At 34.9% G+C, this 22,032-nt stretch overlaps 1 protein-coding gene across 1 annotated transcript in view; it reads left to right on the top strand.

Moving 5' to 3' along the window:
* The window catches only part of ERCC8 (ERCC excision repair 8, CSA ubiquitin ligase complex subunit), a 64,413-nt gene that overhangs the window by 12,767 nt on the left and 29,614 nt on the right, over window positions 1–22,032 (top strand). Inside the window, exons 3-7 of the mRNA XM_047086864.1 lie at window positions 3,353–3,454; window positions 7,250–7,373; window positions 17,823–17,904; window positions 18,951–19,019; window positions 20,197–20,263. Of these exons, the coding sequence (XP_046942820.1) occupies window positions 3,353–3,454; window positions 7,250–7,373; window positions 17,823–17,904; window positions 18,951–19,019; window positions 20,197–20,263 (444 nt within the window). The remainder of the gene's footprint in view (window positions 1–3,352; window positions 3,455–7,249; window positions 7,374–17,822; window positions 17,905–18,950; window positions 19,020–20,196; window positions 20,264–22,032) is intronic.

Raw genomic sequence — 22,032 nt, 5'->3', positions numbered from 1 at the left:
CTTTAACGCATGGTTAAATCTAAAAGGCGATCTGTGATAATTATTTCCTTTGTTCTGAACTTTTCCACATGCAACATAGTACCTCCCATTCAAGGTCCACTGTGGGCTATTTGCTTATAAAATAATGACATGAACAGTAAGTGATAGCTAATTTTTTTTTTTTTTTTTTTTTTTGGTCATGGGTGCTGGTGGAAAAGATACTAAGTACTGCTTCTCCAGCCTGCCATTTGGACTAGAGATCACTTGTCTGACCTGTGAAGTACATGAAGCTAGTAGGCTACCAGTTGACAGAGTCAATGAGAAATATCGGAAATTACAGATTATATGTGCGTAAAATATGTGGAAAATACAGGCTGAGGAGTCTTTTTACAGAGCATATTGAGAAAAGTCAAGATTCTCAATGCAGTGTTTTTCCCCAGTGAATGCTAAAAATCTGTAACTATTTCAGATGTTTGCTAAGACTTGTTTTTTGCATTAAACCCTTTTGACAGCAAAGAGTAATAAAAAGATATGTTTAATGGAAAATTAAATATTGATGTCTTTCTCAAGAAAACCAGTGCACATGTAATTTGTTCAAAATGCTTTTTAATATTTTCCAACCACCATGAGAGTTGTGATATCACTGAAACCAGAGTCGAAACCAGAATATACACATCTGATAAAGAAGGATTTATTTCCAAAGTTAGGAGTTATTTTAAGAAGTCTACCTGAAAATAATGTTTTAACAAGTACAGTTGCATAAAGTACATTTGCACACCATTCTATGAAGCTCAAATTTTCTTTGATATCTTCTAAATTCTTCTAAGTTAATTTTATTAATTTTGTAGTTGTTAAAAGTTATAAATATTTCCTATATACACACTTAGTTAACTACAAAAGTTTTATAGTGAACACATTAGCATGGCATTACTTGCTGTCTTTCTTTACTACCCATCACTGACCAGATTTTTAGAACTGTCTCAACAAAGAACTTTGAAGAACTACTTTTAAATTAACCTTATTGTTCTACAAATTGGTATTTAATTTTTCTTAAAACAAGTCTATAAATCAATGCTTCTTGAACATGCTCCTGGCTCGTGAACCCTTTATAACTGGTGTACAAGATAAGGAGCTTGTACCAGAATGTAAATTTAGCATATCACTAAGCACACAATTTAGATGAGCTGAGATATTTTTGGTAGCAAGATTTTCTCAGTGAGGAAAGAATTGTGTTCATTTCTGGCACAAGATCCTTATCTTGCATGTTAAATAACAAACTGAAGAGGGCAACATAAAAAAATGAATGTATAATACTTCTAACAAGTATAATTGATCAGATATCCCCCCAAACCAGAAAATATGGATGAGTGGGAACAAATCACTGATAACTACTAGGTCCGTGTCGTATCATTGTATGTCAAAAGAGGCAATGAAAGCCAGTCTAATAGACCGGATAACTCCAAAATAAGAGTTAGTTGAAAGTTTAGCAAGCTAATTTCACCACAGTGGATGACACTGGAGAGGATGACGTACTCCCAATCATTAAGGGGTTCACAGTAAGACTGGAAGGGGCTGGACCAGTCTGGGCCCTGTAATCTCTCCACCTAATCAACTTAAGATTTCCTAAAAGACAAAACTGAGGAGAAACTGTTTGGAATAGAATCCAAATTGAGCATTAGAGGGACCACAGAAACAAAAAAAGATGGCCCAGGTAAAAATTGGGGAGGTGAATAGAACCAAGAGTTCTCTGAAAGTGAGCTACCATGTTTTGAACCATCTTATAAAAAAAGAGGAGGACATCCTAGAGATACAAAATGTAAATATTATTCTAAACCAAGCCTCCCTTTTGAAAGTTGAAGAAAATTTAGTATAAACATGAGCAAAATAATAGGATTAAAATCAAACTCCATTCAAAATTAGTGTAAGAGCAAAGGGACTAAGTAATACCCTTATAGTAGTTGTGCTAGAAAAATATACCCACAAAATAGGTGAAAACCCTAACCTAATATTTCAAAACTAGCTAAAAGTCATTTTAAAAAGATACAAGATGTGAAAGAATAACAAGTTGGAATTAGGAAAACTTGTAAATGAGATGAACAAACTCAAGAAAAAATGATAAATAAAAGAAAAATGTTTCAGAAATGAAAACTAAAGCATAAGGTACATAAGCAAATGAATACAAGAGGTAGTACCCTAGAAATAGAAAGTAGAAAGGGGGAAATTTCTAAAAATCAAAAAGAAATGGAGAAAGACAAAGGATTCAAGAGATAGGGACATACTTGGAAGATAGGCAAAGAATAGCCAGCATCCCATATAATAGGAATTCCCAGAGATGAAACGCAAAGGAGGAGAATAGAGTCAATATTAAATCTATAAGAAGACTTTCCTAAAATAAGTCAGATCTGAAACTACATATAAAGGAAAGAAAACCATATTTTAACTAAAACTGATTTGGGGCTTTATACCAAAGAAATGAAGTTTCTTGTCTGAGATCTTCAAGGAAATAGTGTGAATCAGGGATTGGATATCCAGCCAGACTGATTTTCAAGTACAAAAGAAGAGACAAATTGTCAGTAACATACTAGAATTCAGGGACTATTGCACTCACTAGCCCTTTCCTAGGAATTTACCAGAGAGTAAAATTACAGAACCAGAACGAGTGGAGAGACAGAAACATGAGGTTTGACTATGAGTAATGAGAGTAACAAGTGGCAATACTTTATTTGTCCATAGATCTCTCTGTCTTTTGTGGTAGATTGTAGACCCTGGAAAAACAGAAACTATGCCTGCCTTGCTTGCAGTTATGCTAGCAGGTGCTCAAAGTTGAATGAAGTGAGTATATGTGTTTTTAATAATAGAGGGAAGGAATCTAACATTTATTGATCCTTTATCTCTTTGAGGCCATGTAAACCTCACTTGTGTTTAACTTACACGACTTCTTTATGATTTGGGTGAAAATGCACCCTTTTTCACAAATGTTAAAAGGCTTAGTAACTTGCTTAGAGTCAGATCGTTCCTTGTTAACAGCTAGTCTGTCTGGTTCCATTTTCCTTTAGCACAATTTTAATTAGGACATTAAGAATGACTTCGTAATAATTAAGATAAATCTTTTGCCATCTTGTTTCTACTGTCCACTCTTTTTGGAATTATAAAGATAAACTTTAAATGATCACAGATTGAATCTTTCTGTATTCATTCTATAAATACTAGAATGAGAAATTTTAGTTTATTAAAGTCTATGCTAATGACAGTTTACTCTGTATTTGTGGGCATAATACCTTTGGGTGTTTATAGATCACTAATTTTCAAAAATATGTAATAAGTAAATGTGGTACCTAAGATGATAAATTAATGTGCACTTTTTTATTATTAGCATGTTATCAGGTGGTTCAGATGGTGTGATTGTACTTTATGACCTTGAGAACTCCAGCAGACAACCTTATTACACATGTAAAGCAGTGTGTTCCGTTGGCAGGTGTGTATTAAAAATGTAATTCATGAATGTATAAACAATTTAGTACTTTTGCATCAAATACAAACCATAACAATAGCAGTCATATGATGGTCTCCAGCAGGTTGTTCATATGACATTTTTTACATGGATATCCCTTGACATTTTTTTTTGAAAATAACAACTGAAATTCAGGCATAGCTGTTTTTAACATGAGACTTCCTCAAAACAACTTTGGTATCAGTTTTCAAAAGGAATTTATATAAAAACTTCTGATTATGTCATTTTTGTTATACACCTACATAGCACACCTCAGGTAACTCATTATAGTTGTAGTACCATTTAGCATAAGACTTTTTATAAGTCTTTCAGCTAATTATAAACACGAATTACATTTTTTCAACTGATATTAATAGGGTAGAAAGTTTAAAAGATTAATGGATAGAAGCAGTAAATGTACTGGTAGTCCCTCACCAAACACACACCTATGCACACCTGCACGCAAATGTCTTATCTCCATACTTACTCAAAGCTGCCAAACTTAACATACCTCTCTTTGTCATTAGTCTTCTGACTATTGTGATTTGTTCGTAATGGCCGCTTAATTCTTTTTTTGTCACCTGTATCTGATCCAATATTGAGCACAGCTTTGAATTAACAGAGAGAATGGGTGTTGGGGAAATGCTTTCAAAAGGAAAAACTTCATGAACATTAATGTCAACAACCATTCTGTATTAATGCTGTTCCCAAAGCATTTGAGGAGATACATAAGTCCATGCGATATTTGGGAGGAGATTTACAATTGTTTCTTGGCTCTGGTGCTTCACTTTGAAAATAAAGATTTGGGAAACTATTTCTCTGAACTTCAGGTTATTTATTGTTTTTTAAAGATAGTTATACCTGTCCTCTCATTCTTGTAAGTTTTTTGTGGGACTGAAACGAAATACTGTCTTTTAAAAAGCATGTTAAAAACTGTAAAGCAATATAGTTACAGGGACGCTTGGTACAGAACAAAGGTAACACCTCATATAGTGTGAAACTTGGTTTCTAAGAGGCCATTTACACCATTTTATGCTCTCACTCCACTCTCACCAAAAAACAAAAAACCAAAACACTTATATTTTAAAATGTAAGACAGTCATATTAATTCATTTTCTCTTCTTTTATCTTAGCTAACATTTTAACTTTATTTATTTTGTTATATATTAAAATGGTATTTTCCTGTATACCACATGTATTTACTGTTACCTGAGGAACTGTGATCTACTTTCTGGTATATAAAGTCAAGTAAATGCTTTGTGTGTCAGTCTTCTGTTTTACCATGACATTCTTCTTGGATTCAATCTCTGTCCTTAAAAGCATAACTTTGAATGTAAATGGGCATACAGTGAGCATGTTTGCAAAATGAGTTAAAGTAGCATTTTATATTCAAACACTTTATAATCTAACTGTACAAAATAATTTTACTAAAAAATTTTATGAAGTTAATGTGGCTCAGATTGCTGATATTTATTTTTGTGTTACTTAATGTGTGTATTCATTAAATGTGAATGAGAATAACAGGTCATTCACAGTAAGATAATAATTTAATATTCTGACCTATTTTAAAATTAAATTTAAAATGTAAATGAGCTTTTATTTGTAATCGCTGCATTAAAGATTTGTTTTACTATAACCAGAAAATCTTGGCATACATCAAAATTCTTAGGAGCAAATAGAAGTCAATTCTGCTTATTTTAAGGAGAAATTTATTGGAAAGATACTTAGTATCTCATGTAACTGGTAGGATGGTGGGAGAATCAGTGTGAAAAATGAGCAGAAGGTAAGTGAAACTATGGCAGAGACAACAGTCAGGATCATACCACAGGAACAATTTAGTTTGGTTTCTGCTACATGTCACCAACGCAGACTCTTAACTCCACAACTATGAATAATTGTTAAATATCCCTGGGTTTTGCATTACTAGCTGGAATTTTAGAGTTCTAGGCAGGCTTGAGAAAGCTTAGGACACATGTCGATGCCATTACTGCCAAATGAAAGGGAAAGAGAATATCTGGAGTCCCTAGCTTTCTGTAAAGGCAGTAAAACAAAGGAGATGTCCCCCAGATAGGAAGAGTTTGGATCCAACTTTTAAAAAATTTCCACCTATCCACTAAGCAGCCAAAAAGGCAAGTATCTACTACACAACCAAAATATAATCATCCCTTTCCCAAAAGATCCTCAGTCTACTTACCACATCCAGCTTCAGTTCAAGATAATGTCCATTTTTCCACTAGTTTTACATATGATCTTTTATATGTATGATCAGTTTTTACATATGATCAGTTTATAGTTAACTTATATGAAATAATGGAGGTAAGAGAGAGGAAAGAAAAGGAAAATCAGTTAAAATATATAAATTATACGTGACATAGAATGGAATTATGGGTAGACACTACAGCCGTTGTATTTTTGCGGCTTTCTCAAAGCCAGAACTAATACTTAAAGGCTTTCCTTCTTCATGTTCTCATTCATTCAGGTGCTTAAGGTCCTTTACTGTTTATTGTAATCCAAACCTTCATCGTAAGGAATCGGAAGTCATGATGTCCTATCTGCATAGGATTGCAGTAGTCTTCTGTTAACTTTTGTTTGTTAATTTTGTTATGGAAAATTTCTAGCATATATAAAAGGAGAATAGTGTATGAACTAGGTACCCATCACCTAGCTTCAGCAGTTATCAATCATAATGAATCTGGTTTCATCTCTAACGCCACCTACCCACTGAGTATTGTTTGAAACAAATCCCGGAAGCATATTATTTCATTCATTTTTTTTTTTTATTTTATTTTTGAGAGCAAGAGAGACAAAGCACGATCAAGGGAGGGCAGAGAGAGAGAGACGCAGAATCCAAAGTAGGCTCCAGGCTCTGAGCTTGTCTTTACAGAGCCCGACGTGGGGCTCGAACTCACAAACCGTGAGATTATGACCTGAGCTGAAATCAGGCTCTCAACTGACTGAGCCACCCAGGCACCCCTCATTCATAATTGTTTATATCTCTAAAAATTAAAGTCTATAAATGTAGCCATGATACTGGTATCTCACACAGTAATTCCAGGTTTTAATACCTACTTGGAGTTCAAATTTCCATCATTGTCTGATAAGTGTTACTTAACAGCCAGTTTGTGTGAATTTAGGTTTAGTAAAGTGACACATATACCGTATTGATCACCGGTTCAGAATACATACTGCATCCTTTAGTATATCACCCTCAAAAGATGTTGTATTGTAGCTGATATCATAACCTAAGTCTTCAACAGATCATGCTTCTATGGCTGATAGGTTACAAAAGAGTGGTGCCGTGGACATCTACGAATTGCATTCTTATGTCATTGAGTAAGTTACTTGATCAGAATCAATATTGTGTGAGATACTGTGGATCTATGTGAGGCATTCAACAGTTCTAAGAATCATAGTACTAATAAAGCGGTATTTGAGAAAAGCAAATCCAAAACCAGAATAGGTATCTCTTCCAGTAAGGAAAAATCACTGCCCCCTCCAGGAAGAGGTCCAGTGTAGCTAATTCCTCTAGGTTCAAGTACAGAAATAGGAAGTTCTCCATTTTATAAACCTTAGTGGGAAGCAGGCCTCCGCAATACACTAGAGAAGGCTGAAAGTAGAAGTGCCTGGACATTGTCCTTCTTTGGACAGCTGGGATGTAGACCTGTGATATAGGCGTGGCCATTCATATTGTCCTACTTGAGACTGCTACTTGTTAATGTAGTATCAGTTTTGAAACTCACATAAGTCAAGTATTCCTAAAGTTTAATTGCTATTTTGTAGAAACCATCCTGATGTTCACAAATACAGTGTGGAGACTGTACAGTGGTATCCTCATGACACTGGCATGTTCACATCAAGCTCATTTGATAAAACTCTGAAAGTGTGGGATACAAATACCTTACAAGTGAGTATATTAAAACCTTTTTAATTAGCTCAATAGGTTGAAGGAAAATCTGTAAATGGGGGTAGTGATTTTACTTTATAGAATGGTTGTAAATACATTGATATATGTAAGATACCCAGAAGAGTGGTTAGCAAAAAACATGAACTATTATTATCATCTTCATTATTTGAAAACTATTGTTTAGTGATCTAAGGAAGAAAATTGGGTTTATCTTCTATTGACCTAAAACCTTAAAGGAAAAGAAAGTTACTAATATTGCTTAGTAAAGATAGACACTAAATAATGGTAGACAATAAAAAATAGGTTTTTGTGATATTTGATTAAATTTGTATTTCTAGTGCTAATCTTTTCCCTAAGCTCTAGTCCCATGTTTCTCTACCTGTCTACTGAACCTCTCTTACTTGAATGTGGGGTAATCTCCTCAAATATAACATGTTCATACTGAACATGATCACTCCTCACATCCATGTACTCTTCAAATCTTAGCAATTCTTCCTTCAAGCTCTCTCATATTTTCTTTTCTATTTCTCTCAACGCTGTACATCTAGACTACTACTCAGAACTCCCAACGCATTACATTGCTTCCCATATTTACCATGGTAAGCTCTACCCCAAAATTAGCCTTATTATAATGTGGTTTCATTATGTCTTTACCCAAACCCACAAGGGATTTCCCTTGGCTAAATTCGGCCTGGTACTCTAAGTTCTCCCTAACCTCAACCCCTACTCCCTTAACCTTAGTTTCTCCCTCTTTATAGCCTAAATTATTTGCTATCTCTTAATTGATCTTTTGTCTTCTGATCACATCTTGATAGTGTTATATTCCCTGCCTCAAATCTCTTTCCCTGTGCAACTTTTTCTTTTCTTAATTGTCTAAAGTTTGTACCTTTTACCAATATCTCCACATTTTGCTCCCCCCCCCACCTTGGTAACCACCACTTGTTTCTATTTCTGTGAGTTCAGCTTTTGTAGATTTCACATATTAGTGATAGCATACAGTAATTGTCATTCTCTAACTTGTTTCATTTAGCATAATTCACTCTGTGTCTTTCCATGTTGTTTGCCATAAATGGTTAGACTTCCTCCTTTCTGGTGGCTGAATAATATTCCCTTGTATAAAAATACCACATATTCTTTATCCCTCCATACACAGATGGACACTTAGGTTGTTTCCATGACTTGGCTGTAATAAGTATTAAATACATACATACATAAATAAAATAATAGTGCAATGAACATGGGGGTGAAGATGTCTCTTCAAGATAGTGATTTTGTTTCCTTCAGATATATACCTAGAAGTGGAATTGCTGGATCATAGGGTAGTTCTGTTTTTTATTTTTTGAGAAACCTCCATACTGTTTTCCACAGTGGCTGCTCCAATTGACGTTCCCACCAGCAGTGCATAAGGGTTCTCTTTTCTCCACATCCCCACTAGCCTTGGTTATCTCTTATCTTTTTGATATTAGCCATTCTAACAAGTTTGAGGTGATAGCTTACTGTGGTTTTGATTTGCATTTCCCTGATGATTAGTTATATTGAGCACTTTTTCATGTACCTGTTGGCTATTTGTATGTCTTCTGTGGAAAAATGCCTGTTCACTTCCTCTGCCCATTTTTAAATCAGATACATGATTTGCAAATCTTTTCTCATTCAGAAGGTTGCCTTTTTGTCCTGTTGATGGTTTCCTTTTCTGCACAGAAGATTTTTTGTTTGACGTGTAGTTACACCTGCTTATTTTTGCTTTTGTCACCTTTGGTTTTGGAGTCAAATCCAAAAGATCATCTCCCAAAGATTAATGTCAAGGAGCTTACTGCCTTTGTTTTCCTGTAGGAGTTTTATGGTTTCAGGTCTTATATTCAAGTCTTTAATCTATTTTGAGTTTATTTTTGTGTATGGTATAAGAAAGTGGTCCAGTTTTATTCTTGGGCCTGTTACTGTCTAGTTTTCTCCGTACCATTTCCTGAAGAGATTATCATTTCTGCATTTTAGGTTCTTGGCTCCGTGTTATAAATTAATTGACCATATATGCATGGGTTTATTTCTGGGCTATCTATTCTGTTCTCTTGATCAGTGTGTCTGTTTTTATGCCAATACTATACTGTTTTGATTACTGAAGCTTTGTAAAATAGTTTGAAATCAGGAAGTATGATACCTATAGCTTTTTTTCTTCTTTTTCAAGATTGCTTTAGCTATTTGGGGTTTTATGGTTCCATACAAATTTTAGCATTTTTTTTCTATTTCTGTAAAAATGCTCTTGGAATTTTGATAGCACCTCTACTTAATCTGCAGATTACTTTGGATAGTATAGACGTTTTAACAATGTTAATTCTTCCAACCCGTGAGCATGGAATATCCTTTCATTTATTTGTGTCTTCAGTTTCTTTCATCAATATCTTTTTTTTTTAAATTTTTTTTTTTCAACGTTTATTTATTTTTGCGACAGAGAGAGACAGAGCATGAACGGGGGAGAGGCAGAGAGAGAGGGAGACACAGAATGGGAAACAGGCTCCAGGCTCTGAGCCATCAGCCCAGAGCCTGACGCGGGGCTCGAACTCCCGGACCGCGAGATCGTGACCTGGCTGAAGTCGGACGCTTAACCGACTGCGCCACCCAGGCGCCCCTCTTTCATCAATATCTTATAGTTTATAGTATATGTATCTTTTGGTTAAATTTATTTCTAGGTATTCTATTCTTTTTGATGCAGATGTAAATGGAATTATTTTAATCTCTTTTTCTGATAGTTCATTACTGCTGTATAGAAACATGACAGGTTTTTGTATATTGATTGTATATCCTGAAACTTTACTGAATTTGCTTATTAGTTCAAAAATTTCTCAATGGACTCTTTGGGATTTTCTATACATATTATCATGTCATCTACAAATAGAGACAGTTTAAAACTTCCTTTCTAATTTCTGTGCTGTTTTTTTCTTTTTTTAAAAATTTTTTTAAAATTTATTTTGAGAGAGAAAGAGGATGCATGTGTGCACACATGCAAGAGAGGGAGAGGCAGAAAGAAAGCCGTGAGGGGAGGGGGGGGAGAGAATCCCAAACAGACTCTGTGCTTGATCCCACAAACCATGAGATCATGACCGGAGCTGAAATCAAGAGTTGGATGCTCAACCACCTCTGTCACCCACGCACCTCTCTTTGCTTAGTTTTCTTGTTTCATTACCCTGGCTAGGACTTCTAATACTATGTTGAATAAAAGTGGTGAGATTGGGCATCCTTTTCTTGTTCCTGATGTTAGAAGGAAAACTTTTAGCTTTTCATTGTGAGCATAATGTTAGCTTGTGGGCTTGTCGTGTGTGTGTGTGTGTGTGTGTGTGTGTGTGTGTGTGTGTATTCTTTGCTATGTTGAGGTACTTTGCCTCTATATTTAGTTTGTTGAGGAAAAAAATCATACTTTGTAATAAAAGTCAATACACCTGATTCTTTAAAAATTCTTAACTTACAAATTCCTTAATTTGGTAAAGGGTATCTACTTTTAAAAAAACACACCTATGGCAAACATTTTATTTGTTGGTAAGTTATTGAAAGTTTTTCCTTTGAGTTATCTCTATTATCTCCTGCGTCCAATATTATACTGGAAGTCCTAGGCAATACAATAAGGCAAAGGAAAGAAATAAAAGGCATTTGAACTGTCATTCATAGATGACATGATTATGAGCATAGAAAATCCAAAAGAATCTCTAGCCAATTACTAAAATTAATATGAGTAAATTTGTCAAAGCTGCTGGATACAAGGTTGGTTGTATTTCTGAATTTTAGGCACAAAGAATTAGGAAATTTCAAAAGTATTATTATTGACCATTGCATCAAAAATCATATACCTAGTAAAAAATTGAAAAGTGTTCAAGACCACTCAACACCACACAGAACACTGGAGAATATTAGTGACAGAAATTAAGATTTAAATAAATGGTGGGATATGCCATATTGAAGAATTTGAAACCACAGAGGTCCCAGGATAGCTCATTTGGTGAAGTGTCTGACTCTTGATTTTGGCTCAGGTCATAATCTTGTGGTTCATGAGTTCGAGCGTGCTTCGGGGTCTGTGCTGACAGCATGGAGCCTGCTTGGGAATCTTTCTCTGCCCCTCCCCTGCTTGCTCTCTTTCTCTTTCAAAAATAATAAACATTAAAAAAAAAAAGAAGAATTAGAAGGCTCAATATTATAAACATACCAGTTTTACCAAGAATCTATAGAATCAATGCACTTGTAATCAAAATTTTCAGATTCTTTTATGGAAGGTGACCAGCTAAGACTTACTGTAAATTAATTACACTAATTAAGTTGATGTGAGATCAGTACAAGTGAAAAACAAAATAGTGGAACAGGATAATCAAGAAACACACCCACACATATACAGTCATTTGATTTATGACACAGGTAACACTACAGTGCATTGTGAAGATGATGGTCTTTTCCATAAATTGTGCTGGATCAACCAGGTATCTATAAAAAAACTAATCTTGACCCTTACCCCACACCAGACAGAAAAGAAATCTACCAATTTTAGGTAGATGACAGGTGTAAAAATAAAAATAATAATAATAAAGCTTATAGGAAAATATCTTCATGACTCAAGATAGATAAAAACAAAGTTTAAACCAAAAAGAGATAAATTGATAAAATCACCTACATTAAGATTAGGAAGCTCTACTGATCAAAAAACATTAAGAGTAAAGAAGTAAACCATGGAGTGGGAGATGATATATCTGACACATGCAAAACATTAGAATAGACACTTCAAATAAGAGGGTATCTAAATAGCCAATAAATAAATGCATTTCTCTTTATTAATTGAGCACCTGGATATTTTAAGTAAATCCACAATGAGATACCTCTTTATACCCTGCAGAATGGCTAAAATTAAAGGATCTGATAACAATGACAAGTGTATCTGTTGCTGATGAGATTACAATTGGTACACATATTTGTTATCAACTGAAGCCAAATATGTGGATATCTTGTTACCCTAAAGATATACTTTTGAGTATATAAATGCATACGTATGTTCACCAAGGGACATTTATAAGATTGCGCACAGCAGCACTGTTCATGATAACCAAAAACTGGAAATAACCCAAATGTCCAGTAACAATCCAATGAAATCTGTCAAATTTTACACTGGAATACTGTCCAGCATTGACAAGGGTACACTCACTTCTTTATCAACAAAATGTATGAATTTTATATAACATTGGACAAAATAACCAGACACAAAAGAGTGCCTAATATATAACTCCTATTCAAAAATAGACAAAACTAATCTAGATTAGTAGAGGTCTGTATGGTGATTGTCTTTCTTGTTGAGGGTTGAAAGGGGGTCTAGAGAGCCTTCTAGGGGTGCTAGTAATGTAATGTTCATAATATTCTATCTTATAATGCAGGTGGTGGTTACTTTGGGAAAATTCATTGAACTGTACACTTATGATCTGTAGACCTTTTTGTATGTTTGTTACACTTCAGTTAACAGTATTGTTTTAAAATTAATAAGCCATACGTTTGCATTTTCTTTTATTAACATTGACTTCTTTAGAACGTAAATGTTTTTGCCAACTCAGAATAGTATTTCATGCATTCATAATTCTGTCTGAAATAGACAAAGCATTTTATTAACAAGAACTTTGAAAGTATCCAATAAGAAATAAATTCTTATACAAATAATTTCTTCCTTGGTACAAAGAAAGATAAAGAAGGTGTGATACTGTCCTTCTCCACATTCTCTGTCCCTGTCACTAAACATATCTATCATACCTTTACTTCATCTGAGTTTTCCATAAGTGTATTTTCTAGCTTGAGCATATGATATGGCTTAAAGGGATATCTTTTCTACAGTCTTCTCTATAACACTTTAGGATAGAGAACAACTTTTTCTCGTTCTGAGTTTTCTTAGAATTTTGCATAATGGAACATAAATCAGAAAATACAGATGTCAGTATCCAAGCCATGTTCTTTAAAAATAAATAAAATTCTGGAGTGCCACTACAAACAAATGTTCATAATGCGCAAGTTTTGTGTGGAGTTATGTTTTCCACAGAGTGGAATTGCTGGCTCATATGCTAAGTCTATGCTTAACCCTTGAGAAACTGTTTTCCAAAACATTTTACATTCCCACCCATAATTTATGAGGGTTCCAGTTTATCTGCATCCTGCTCAACACTTATTGTCTGTCTTGATTTCAGCAATTCTAATACGAACGAAATGGTTATTTCATTGTGGTTTTTATTTGCATTTCCCTGGAGGCCATTCTTGATTTTTCACTAGTCCTGATAGCTAATCAACTTGCAATTTCTGTCAATTCTCTGTAAATAACCTCTCATATCTATTTACCCCATTGCCATTACTCTAGTCAAGCCAGGATCTGCTGACTTGTGCTGGATTACTGCAACCTCCTACCTGGTCTCTTTACCCTCCTCTTGGCCACCTTCTAACCATTGGCAGCATATCTAAAATGCCAATTTGATGTTTTCATTTTTTGTTTTTTGCCATTGCTTTAAAAGCTTACTTTTTCCTAGAAAATATTCAGCCTACTTAATATTTATAAGGTCCCTCAGTCCCTCATGATACATACACTGCCTACCTTTCTGGCTTTATCTCTGGCCACTGTTCTTTGGCACTCTAGTCATACTTAGCATCTTTCGGTTTTTAAAATGTCATGTTTACTGTTACCCGAAAGAGTTTCTTCATGCTGTTCCTTCGACTAGAAGTCTCATCCTCCTTCTTTGGACTTGGCCAATTTCTATTCATCAACTTTCATCTCAGTGAAAAGCCAGAGCACCACTGGCTCTGGAAAGACTTCTGTGAATTCTCTATAGGTTATGTGGCCCTGCTAAAACACTGTACACTTTCATTGTTATAGTCCCTTTTGGACTTTACTGTTATTTCTTGTTTAATCATTTGTTTTTCTTGATAAACTGAAGCTCCTTGCAATAGGGCAGGGACAGTGTTTATTTTGCATGCCAGTTGAATGCCTAGTTCAAACATGTAACAGTTGAATAAATACTGTTGAATATATTCAAGAATCTTATTCATTAAAAACATTTAATGTTTATTTACTTATTTTGAGAGAGAGAGAGAGAGAGAATACAAGCAGGAGAGGGGTAGGGAGCAAGGCAGACACAGAATGTGAAGCAGGGTCCAGGCTCTGAGCTGTTAGTGCAGAGCCCAATGCAGGGCTCGAACTCATGAACAATGAGTTTGTGTTCAAAATATCCAAAAAGTGGAAATAAATGAAATGTTCATGAACTGATTAGCAGATAGCCATAAACTAGAATATTATTCAGCAATAAAAAGAAGTGAAGTACTGATACATGCTGCAGTGTGGATGAACCTTAAAAACATCCTGGTAAATGAAATGGAAAGAGAAAAAAGAAAACATTATGCTAAAGGAAATGAAAAAGGAAGACAAAAGAAAACATTACATTAAATGAAAAACTGCAAAAGACCACATATTGTATAATTCCATCTCTATGAAATGTCAAGAAATAGGCTCATCTATAGAGACAGAAAGTAGATTAGTGGTTTTCTAGAGCAGAGGGTAGGGAGAAATGGGGAGTGCCTGCTGATGGGAATTGGGTTTCTTTTTGGGGTGATAAAAATACTCTAAAATTGATTTTGGTGATGATTGCACAACTCTGTGAATATACTAAAGACTGCTCAAGTACATACTTTGAATGAATTGTGTGGTATGTCAATTATAGCTCAATAAAGCTGTTATTTAAAAAAAGAATGATCCTCAAGTTCAGTAGCTTGGGCAGTTGGGTAGATTATATTGTCATTTACTAAGATAAAGGAAGGTTTAGGTGGGTGTTGAGTTAAATTTTAGATTTGTTAAATTTGAAGGATTCACAGGAAATCCAAATGAAAATAATCCTAAATAGATTCCTGCTATTTAGGAGGGTAGTCTGCACTGAAAATACCATATAAGTGGCAGTTGAAGAGAAGAATACATAGAACAAAACCATGAGGAAGACAAGATTAATAAGACAGGAAAAGGAACAAAAAAAGCCTGCAAAAGACAACGAAGAGGAGTGGCCAGAGAGTGTAAGAGGAAAATCAGGACTATGTTGTATCATGGAAGCCTGCAGAAGAGATTGTTTTAAGGAAAATTCAGTATCCAGCTGTGTTTCGTAATACTGACAGGTTAGGTAAGGTGAAGACTATGCTTGATGACAGCAGGTATCAGTGATACTGGAAGAGTAGTGTGAATTGGAGTAGTATAGATAAAAATAAGATTGTGCTGAGTTGAGAAATATGTGGGAGATAGGAAGTCAAAGATGGCTAAAATTTGGATTTGAAGAAGAAAGATTAATTAGGAGGAATATAGAGTGAAAGGTTTTTGTTTTACTCTTAAGATGAAAGAATCATGGGGGCACCTGGGTGGCTCGATTGGTTGAACATCGTACTTCAGCTCAGGTCGTGATCAATTAGTTTGTGAGTTCAAGCCCTGCATTGGGCTCTCTGCTGTCAGCATGGAGCCTGCTTCGGTTCCTCCGTGACCCCTCTCTCTGTGCCCCTCCTCCGCTCTTTCCCTCCCTTCTTCTCTCTCCCTCTCTGTCTCCCAAAAATAAACATTTAAACATTTTATATATATAAAAAAAGAATCATGAACATTTTTATTTATTTATTTTAAAATATTTTAATTTGTTTTTGAGAGAAAGAGACAGAGTACGAGCAGGTAAAGGGCAGAGAGAGAGAGAGAGGGAGACACAGAATCTGAAGCAGGCTCCAAGCTCTAAGCTGTCAGCACAGAGCCCGATGTGGGGTTCAAACTCACGAACCATGAGATCATGACCTGAGCCGAAGTTGGACACTTAACTGCCTGAGCCACCCAAGCACCCCAAATCATGAATATTTTTAAATGCTGATGAGAATGAGCCAGTAGGAAGGGAGAGTTTATAGATATCTTGGAGATAGAGGATATTATGTATAGAGCGAGATTTCTGACAGCAGTGAGGGGGATCTAAGCACAGGTGGGGATAGTAACTTTAAATATGAGAAAGGATGATTTTTCCATGATAACAGGAATGAAGAAGGAAAAAGGATAGATGGAAGCAAATGTGTTTGTAGGTTTGTTGATAAGACACTAAGAGAATTCTCATTGAATGACTTCTTGTTTTCTCTTTGTAATAAAAGGTCAGATTGCTGGTTACAGTCGATCGAGTGGCCATGTTTGTGGAGAATGGAGAAGTTTGAAAGAACTATGAATATTGCAGGGAATAGTATTATAATATGATAGGACTGGCAGTCAATACTGAAAGCCCAGTTGAGATGAATGATCTTTTATAGTGATGCCAGTTTGCCATACTAGAAGATTCTTTTCTCTTGGGTAGAGCAGAGGTCAGCTTACTAAGTAGCCCATAGGCCAGATCTGGGCTCATGGCCTCTTTTTGTAAAATAAAGCATTATTGCAACACATATTTGTTGTCTGTGGCCGCTTTGACACTACAATGACAGAAATGAGTAGTAGTTCTTAAACCCTAAAATATATACTACAGTCTGCTGATTACAGAAGTTTGCTGACCTCTGGTGTAGATTGTCCTGGATATAGGTTCAGACAAGGCAAACATTTGGAGTCATCCAGGTTTGAAGTTGAAGATATTGGCAGTTGAAGAATTGAACCTTGGAATCCAAGCTGAAGAAGGGGAAAAAAAGCAAAGTCAAGAGGAACTGATAGGAGTTCTGGGTTTTATTTCGGTGTCTTAGAAGTAGTTGGGAAAAATAAAGCTGAAAATGATGGAAGATTGTGGTCACACATAACATACATGAAATGTATGATTTCAAAGGAAGAACAAATCTAGGTGATGAGGGTGTCTGCGGTGTGGGACTGAGAGGCAGAATACTGGCTAGATGACCTGTGTACATATTATGAAGTTTCCCTGAATAGAGTGGAGAAGAATCCCTGAATGGAGTGGAGAAGAAGATGGTGAGCCATTGGCTGTGTCTTCGTAATGTCTGGAATTTATTAGCAAAAAACTATTTTTCTCACTAAAGGGACAAGAGTGTTATAAATAACAAAGGATTTAAAATTAAGAGGTTTTGGGGCGCCTGGGTGGCTCAGTCGGTTAAGCGTCTGACTTCGGCTCAGGTCATGATCTCACAGTTCGTGAGTTCAAGCCCCGCGTCGGGCTCCGTGCTGACAGCTCAGAGCCTGGAGCCTGCTTCACATTCTGTGTCTCCCTCTCTCTCTGCCCCTTCCCTGCTCATGCTGTGTCTCTCTCTGTCTCAAAAATAAATAAACATTAAAAAGAATAATAATTAAATTAAATTAAATTAAATTAATAGGTTTTTTACTTAAAAAATTCTTATGTTTTAAGTCAAATAAATTGCTAACAGTCATTTAAAAATTACTGATAATCTGGGAATAAGTAAATAGAAAGTTAACTGCTTTTGTGATTATAATTAGAAACTTACACTTTTTAAATGTCTTTTGATTATCAGACTGCAGATATATTTAATTTTGAAGAAACAGTTTATAGTCATCATATGTCTCCAGTTGCCACCAAGCACTGTTTGGTAGCAGGTTTGTACCTGTCCTTTTTTGCTTTTCAACGTATTGAAACTTGCTCCCTTTTAATACCTACTTCTGATTTGACATTTTAACCCAGGTGAATATCACAGTTCTTTAAAAAAAGAAAAAAGCTTAAGTATATGCCATTTTTACATTCAGTTTTACAGTTATTGTGTAAGTTGGGCACTGTGCTAGTGGCTAGGATTCAAAGATTAAGAAAGCACATTTCTATTCCCTATGGAGTTACTTTTCACCCACCAAAGCTTCAAAGATTGTACATGACCAAATTTTGGCAACTTTTTAAATTCAACACAGTGCAAAAATGGAAATTATTCCTTTACTCTAAGACTGTTATTAAAATTAAACTTCAATTTTTATGAAAGCACATGCAACAAGAATTCTCATGTGTGAGAAAGAAAAAATGTTTTTCTGGTATCAGATACCAGGTCCCTGTGATTCTGTTATTTGTGTGGCATTGCATGAACATCTTTACCTCAAGATGCCAGTTAGCTGTTCCATCTGTGAAGAACAGTTGGACACTAACTTGTCTTTGAGGTCCACTCAGTCTGTGTCCAGAGTTTCTGATTGGAAGCATATCATTACTATGGAAAAACTAAGGTATTAAAAAAATAACTTGATATAATACAATAGCCTAGGATTATACATACATACACATTGCAGCAATACAAATTTCCTGGTTTTGATACTGTAGTATAGTTTTACCTCGTATAACAACCATTGGAACAACAAGGGTGATAGGTACACAGGGTCTTTCTGTACTATCTTTGCAACTTCCCTTGAATCTATAATTACTTCAAAATTAAATGTTAAAAAATAACACAATAATAGGGTTCTCCTTGTACTAAGGTATAACTGCAATTAAATTTTCTAGTTATAAGCATTAAAAATGATTTGAAGTATATCTTTTGCATACTTTTTTTAGATTTCTACATGGATGCAGTGAAAATGTCATGATTCATTACAGTAGTTTCTTATTTCCTTTTGGTGATGATTTATAATAAAATTATCTTAAACCATTTTTGTTTTTGTTTTTACAGTCGGTACTAGAGGGCCCAAAGTACAACTTTGTGACTTAAAGTCTGGATCCTGTTCCCACATTTTACAGGGTATTTTTTTTTAATTTGAAACAACAACTACTTTGAGTAAACCATTCAATAAAAAGAAACATTACTAACAATGTATTCTTTGTGGTTGACATGACTGATGTATTTTGTGCTAGTTGTTAAAAGTCAACAAGGAGATAAAGATCCTTCTGTGCATTATTCTTATAAAACTGAACTATTGAGGAGACATTTATATAAACAATGGCCATAGGGTAAGCTCAAAGGATATGGAAAGTCTGGCTGAAAACCTTGTCTTATTTCTACATTTAAAAAATATATATATTTATGAAACTTGTATTGGTACATTTGTGTTAAGAGCATTGTTTAATATTGTTCTGGCTAACTAAATATTCCTAATATTTAGGTACTTTTTCCCCCTCATTGCAACTATTTTAGAAAAAGGCAGTATAATGATCATTTTGGTTAAGATATATTAATTTAAATATTTTTCCTACTTTTATCAGCATTAGACCATCTGATTCTAAACAATGAAAAGATGGGATGTAACTCAGATATATATATTTTTATTTATCTCTAGAAGCACATAATATATCAAGAGAACTTGGTGAGATGGATAACATTTGTTTTACATTTATAATGAATTTCTAATAATGTAAGGTAGATGAAAATATCTAGTTTGAATAGTTCGTTTAGGCAAAAGTGAATTAAAATGCTGAAGTTATCCTATGAACTTATCATCTGTGCTTTCTAGAAAAAATTTTTTACATAAATGCTTTTTACAATCATGAATTTAGAAAACTTTTTCTATTACAACTTTGTGAAAAGTTAGAAACCATTTTTATTCTCTAGAATGTTTATCTTGAGTGGTTTGTTGCAGTGTTTTTTTGTTGTAGATAAAAGTAAATGATCTTGAGATCTATCATTTATTAATGCATTTACTTTCTAATCTAACAGCTGTACTAAAAAAGAAATACTCACTTGCTCTGACCTTTCCAGTGCAAAACCCAGCCATTTATAATAAGATACTATGTGTGAGAAATGCCCCCACAGACTTCATGTTAATATTTAAACGGATTATTATAAATGTGAAAAAGTGATGATCATATCAATTTATTTTTAATAGTCTTTACTTTCTTCAAAATCAGACATATTTAAATTACAGTGTATCTTTTGATTTTTCAAGTATTTTACAGGACTTTTCATACGATTGTATTTGCAGGTCACAGACAAGAAATATTGGCAGTTTCTTGGTCGCCACGTTGTGAATATATCTTGGCAACTGCAAGGTAACATGCAAATTATTTGGTTTCAAAGTTCAAAATTAATGATAAGAATTTTGAGAACACTATTTATATGAGATGCGTATTTATTTGTTAATTAGGTCCTTAAAATAATTGAATTTTTATGTCATATCACCATAAGAAATCTTCCTTTGCATCACTGTCTATCTTGAAGGTGCTCACCTTTTAAGTCAGAGGAAACAAGAGAATCTCTGTAGCAATGCAAATCTACTAGTATTACATATAAAACAACTGTGTTGTTTCATTTTTTTCTACAAAAGTATAAGACTATTAATTTAAAAATAATAGCATTTCTATTCATTTCCTTTAATACAGAATTATTTTGAATCTGATTCAACATTTATTTGTTGATTCAATTTGGTAATATTTAATAACTGCCTACCCTATACCAAGCAGTTTAGTCCCCGGAGAAGCTTCTGTTAATAGTTTGCAGAATGTGATATTGAAATCTGTGCTTTCTGGGGGCACCCGGGTGGCTCAGTTGGTTAAGCATCTGACTTTGAATCAGATCATGAACTCATGGTTTGTGAGTTCAAGCCCCAGCTTGGAACCTGGATCCTGCTTCAGATTCTGTGTCTCCATTTCTCTCTGCCCGTCCCCTGCTCACCCTCTGTGTGTGTGTGTGTCTCAAAAATAAATAAATGTTAAAAGAAAATTAAAAAAAAAAGAAATCTGTGCTTTCTGAAGTAGAACAAGTATAGGATGTAGCTGTAAGAAGGCTGGCTAATGAGGTATGAAGGTGGGGGGCTAGGTGCTGGTTGTGGGTCCATACTAAGGTGGATTTCTGTTGTTCATGCCTAGTTTGGTTTTCCTCAACTCATAGGGAAGCTAAGAAAGAGGCTTTCAAATCTCAGAGTACACCAGGAATTTGAATCAGTATGAGAATGGACCTAGTAATCGGCGTTAGGAACCAGATATGTCCAAATCTTACCTGTTTCAGAAAATGCTTAAATCCTCAGACTCATCCCATTGCAGACCTTCTCCAGCTGGAAAGAAAGAAAACCATTTTGAAAATGGGAAATGCTAGCTTTTTGCTTGCTATTCTAATCAGCTAGGTTTGATGGTGATCTGTGAAAAGAATCAAGATTATAGGAAGATTTAAGCCTTGTATCTATGTAAAAAAAAAAAAGATTTGTAAGTTAGAAATAGGCTTTAAAAATGCATTGAGGGTTTTTTTTAAGTGTATTTATTTATTTTGAGAGACAGAGAGAAAGAGAATCCCAAGCAGGCTCCGTGCTATTAGCTCAGAGCCCAATGTGGGGTTCGATCCATGAACCATGAGATCATGAGCTGAACTGAAATCAAGAGTTGGATACCTAACTGATTGAGCCACTCAAGTACCCCTATAAAATTCATTGTATTGCTTTTTCTAATTAAAGGGGCTTGGATAAACCCAATGGGTTAGAATATTGTTGAGGTCTCTTTTGAGAACATGATAGCATCAGTTAAACTAATTTATATTTTCTTTAGGTGTAGTTTAGAAGCTGAAATTGATGGGGCACCTGGGTGACTCAGTTGGTTGAGAGTTCGATTCTTGATGTCGGCTCAGGTCATGATCTCTCAGTTTGTGAGTTCAGGTCCTGTATTGGGCTCCACACTGACAGTGCAGAGCCTGCATGGGATTGTCTGTCTGTCTGTGTGTCTGTCTGTCTGTCTGTCTGTCTGTCTCTCTTTCCTCCCCCCTCCCCTGCCTACAAACTCTGTCTCTCAAAATAAATAAATAAACTTAAAAAAAAATACAGATCTTTAAAAGA

Source organism: Lynx rufus, unplaced genomic scaffold (genome assembly GCF_022079265.1).
Source record: "Lynx rufus isolate CCGP_SWC_20201006 ecotype Redwood Valley unplaced genomic scaffold, mLynRuf1.p SCAF_1, whole genome shotgun sequence".
NCBI classification, from domain to species: Eukaryota; Metazoa; Chordata; class Mammalia; order Carnivora; family Felidae; genus Lynx; species Lynx rufus.
The sequence above is the reverse complement of the archived record's forward strand: the minus strand, read 5'-3'. Positions and strand labels throughout refer to the sequence as shown.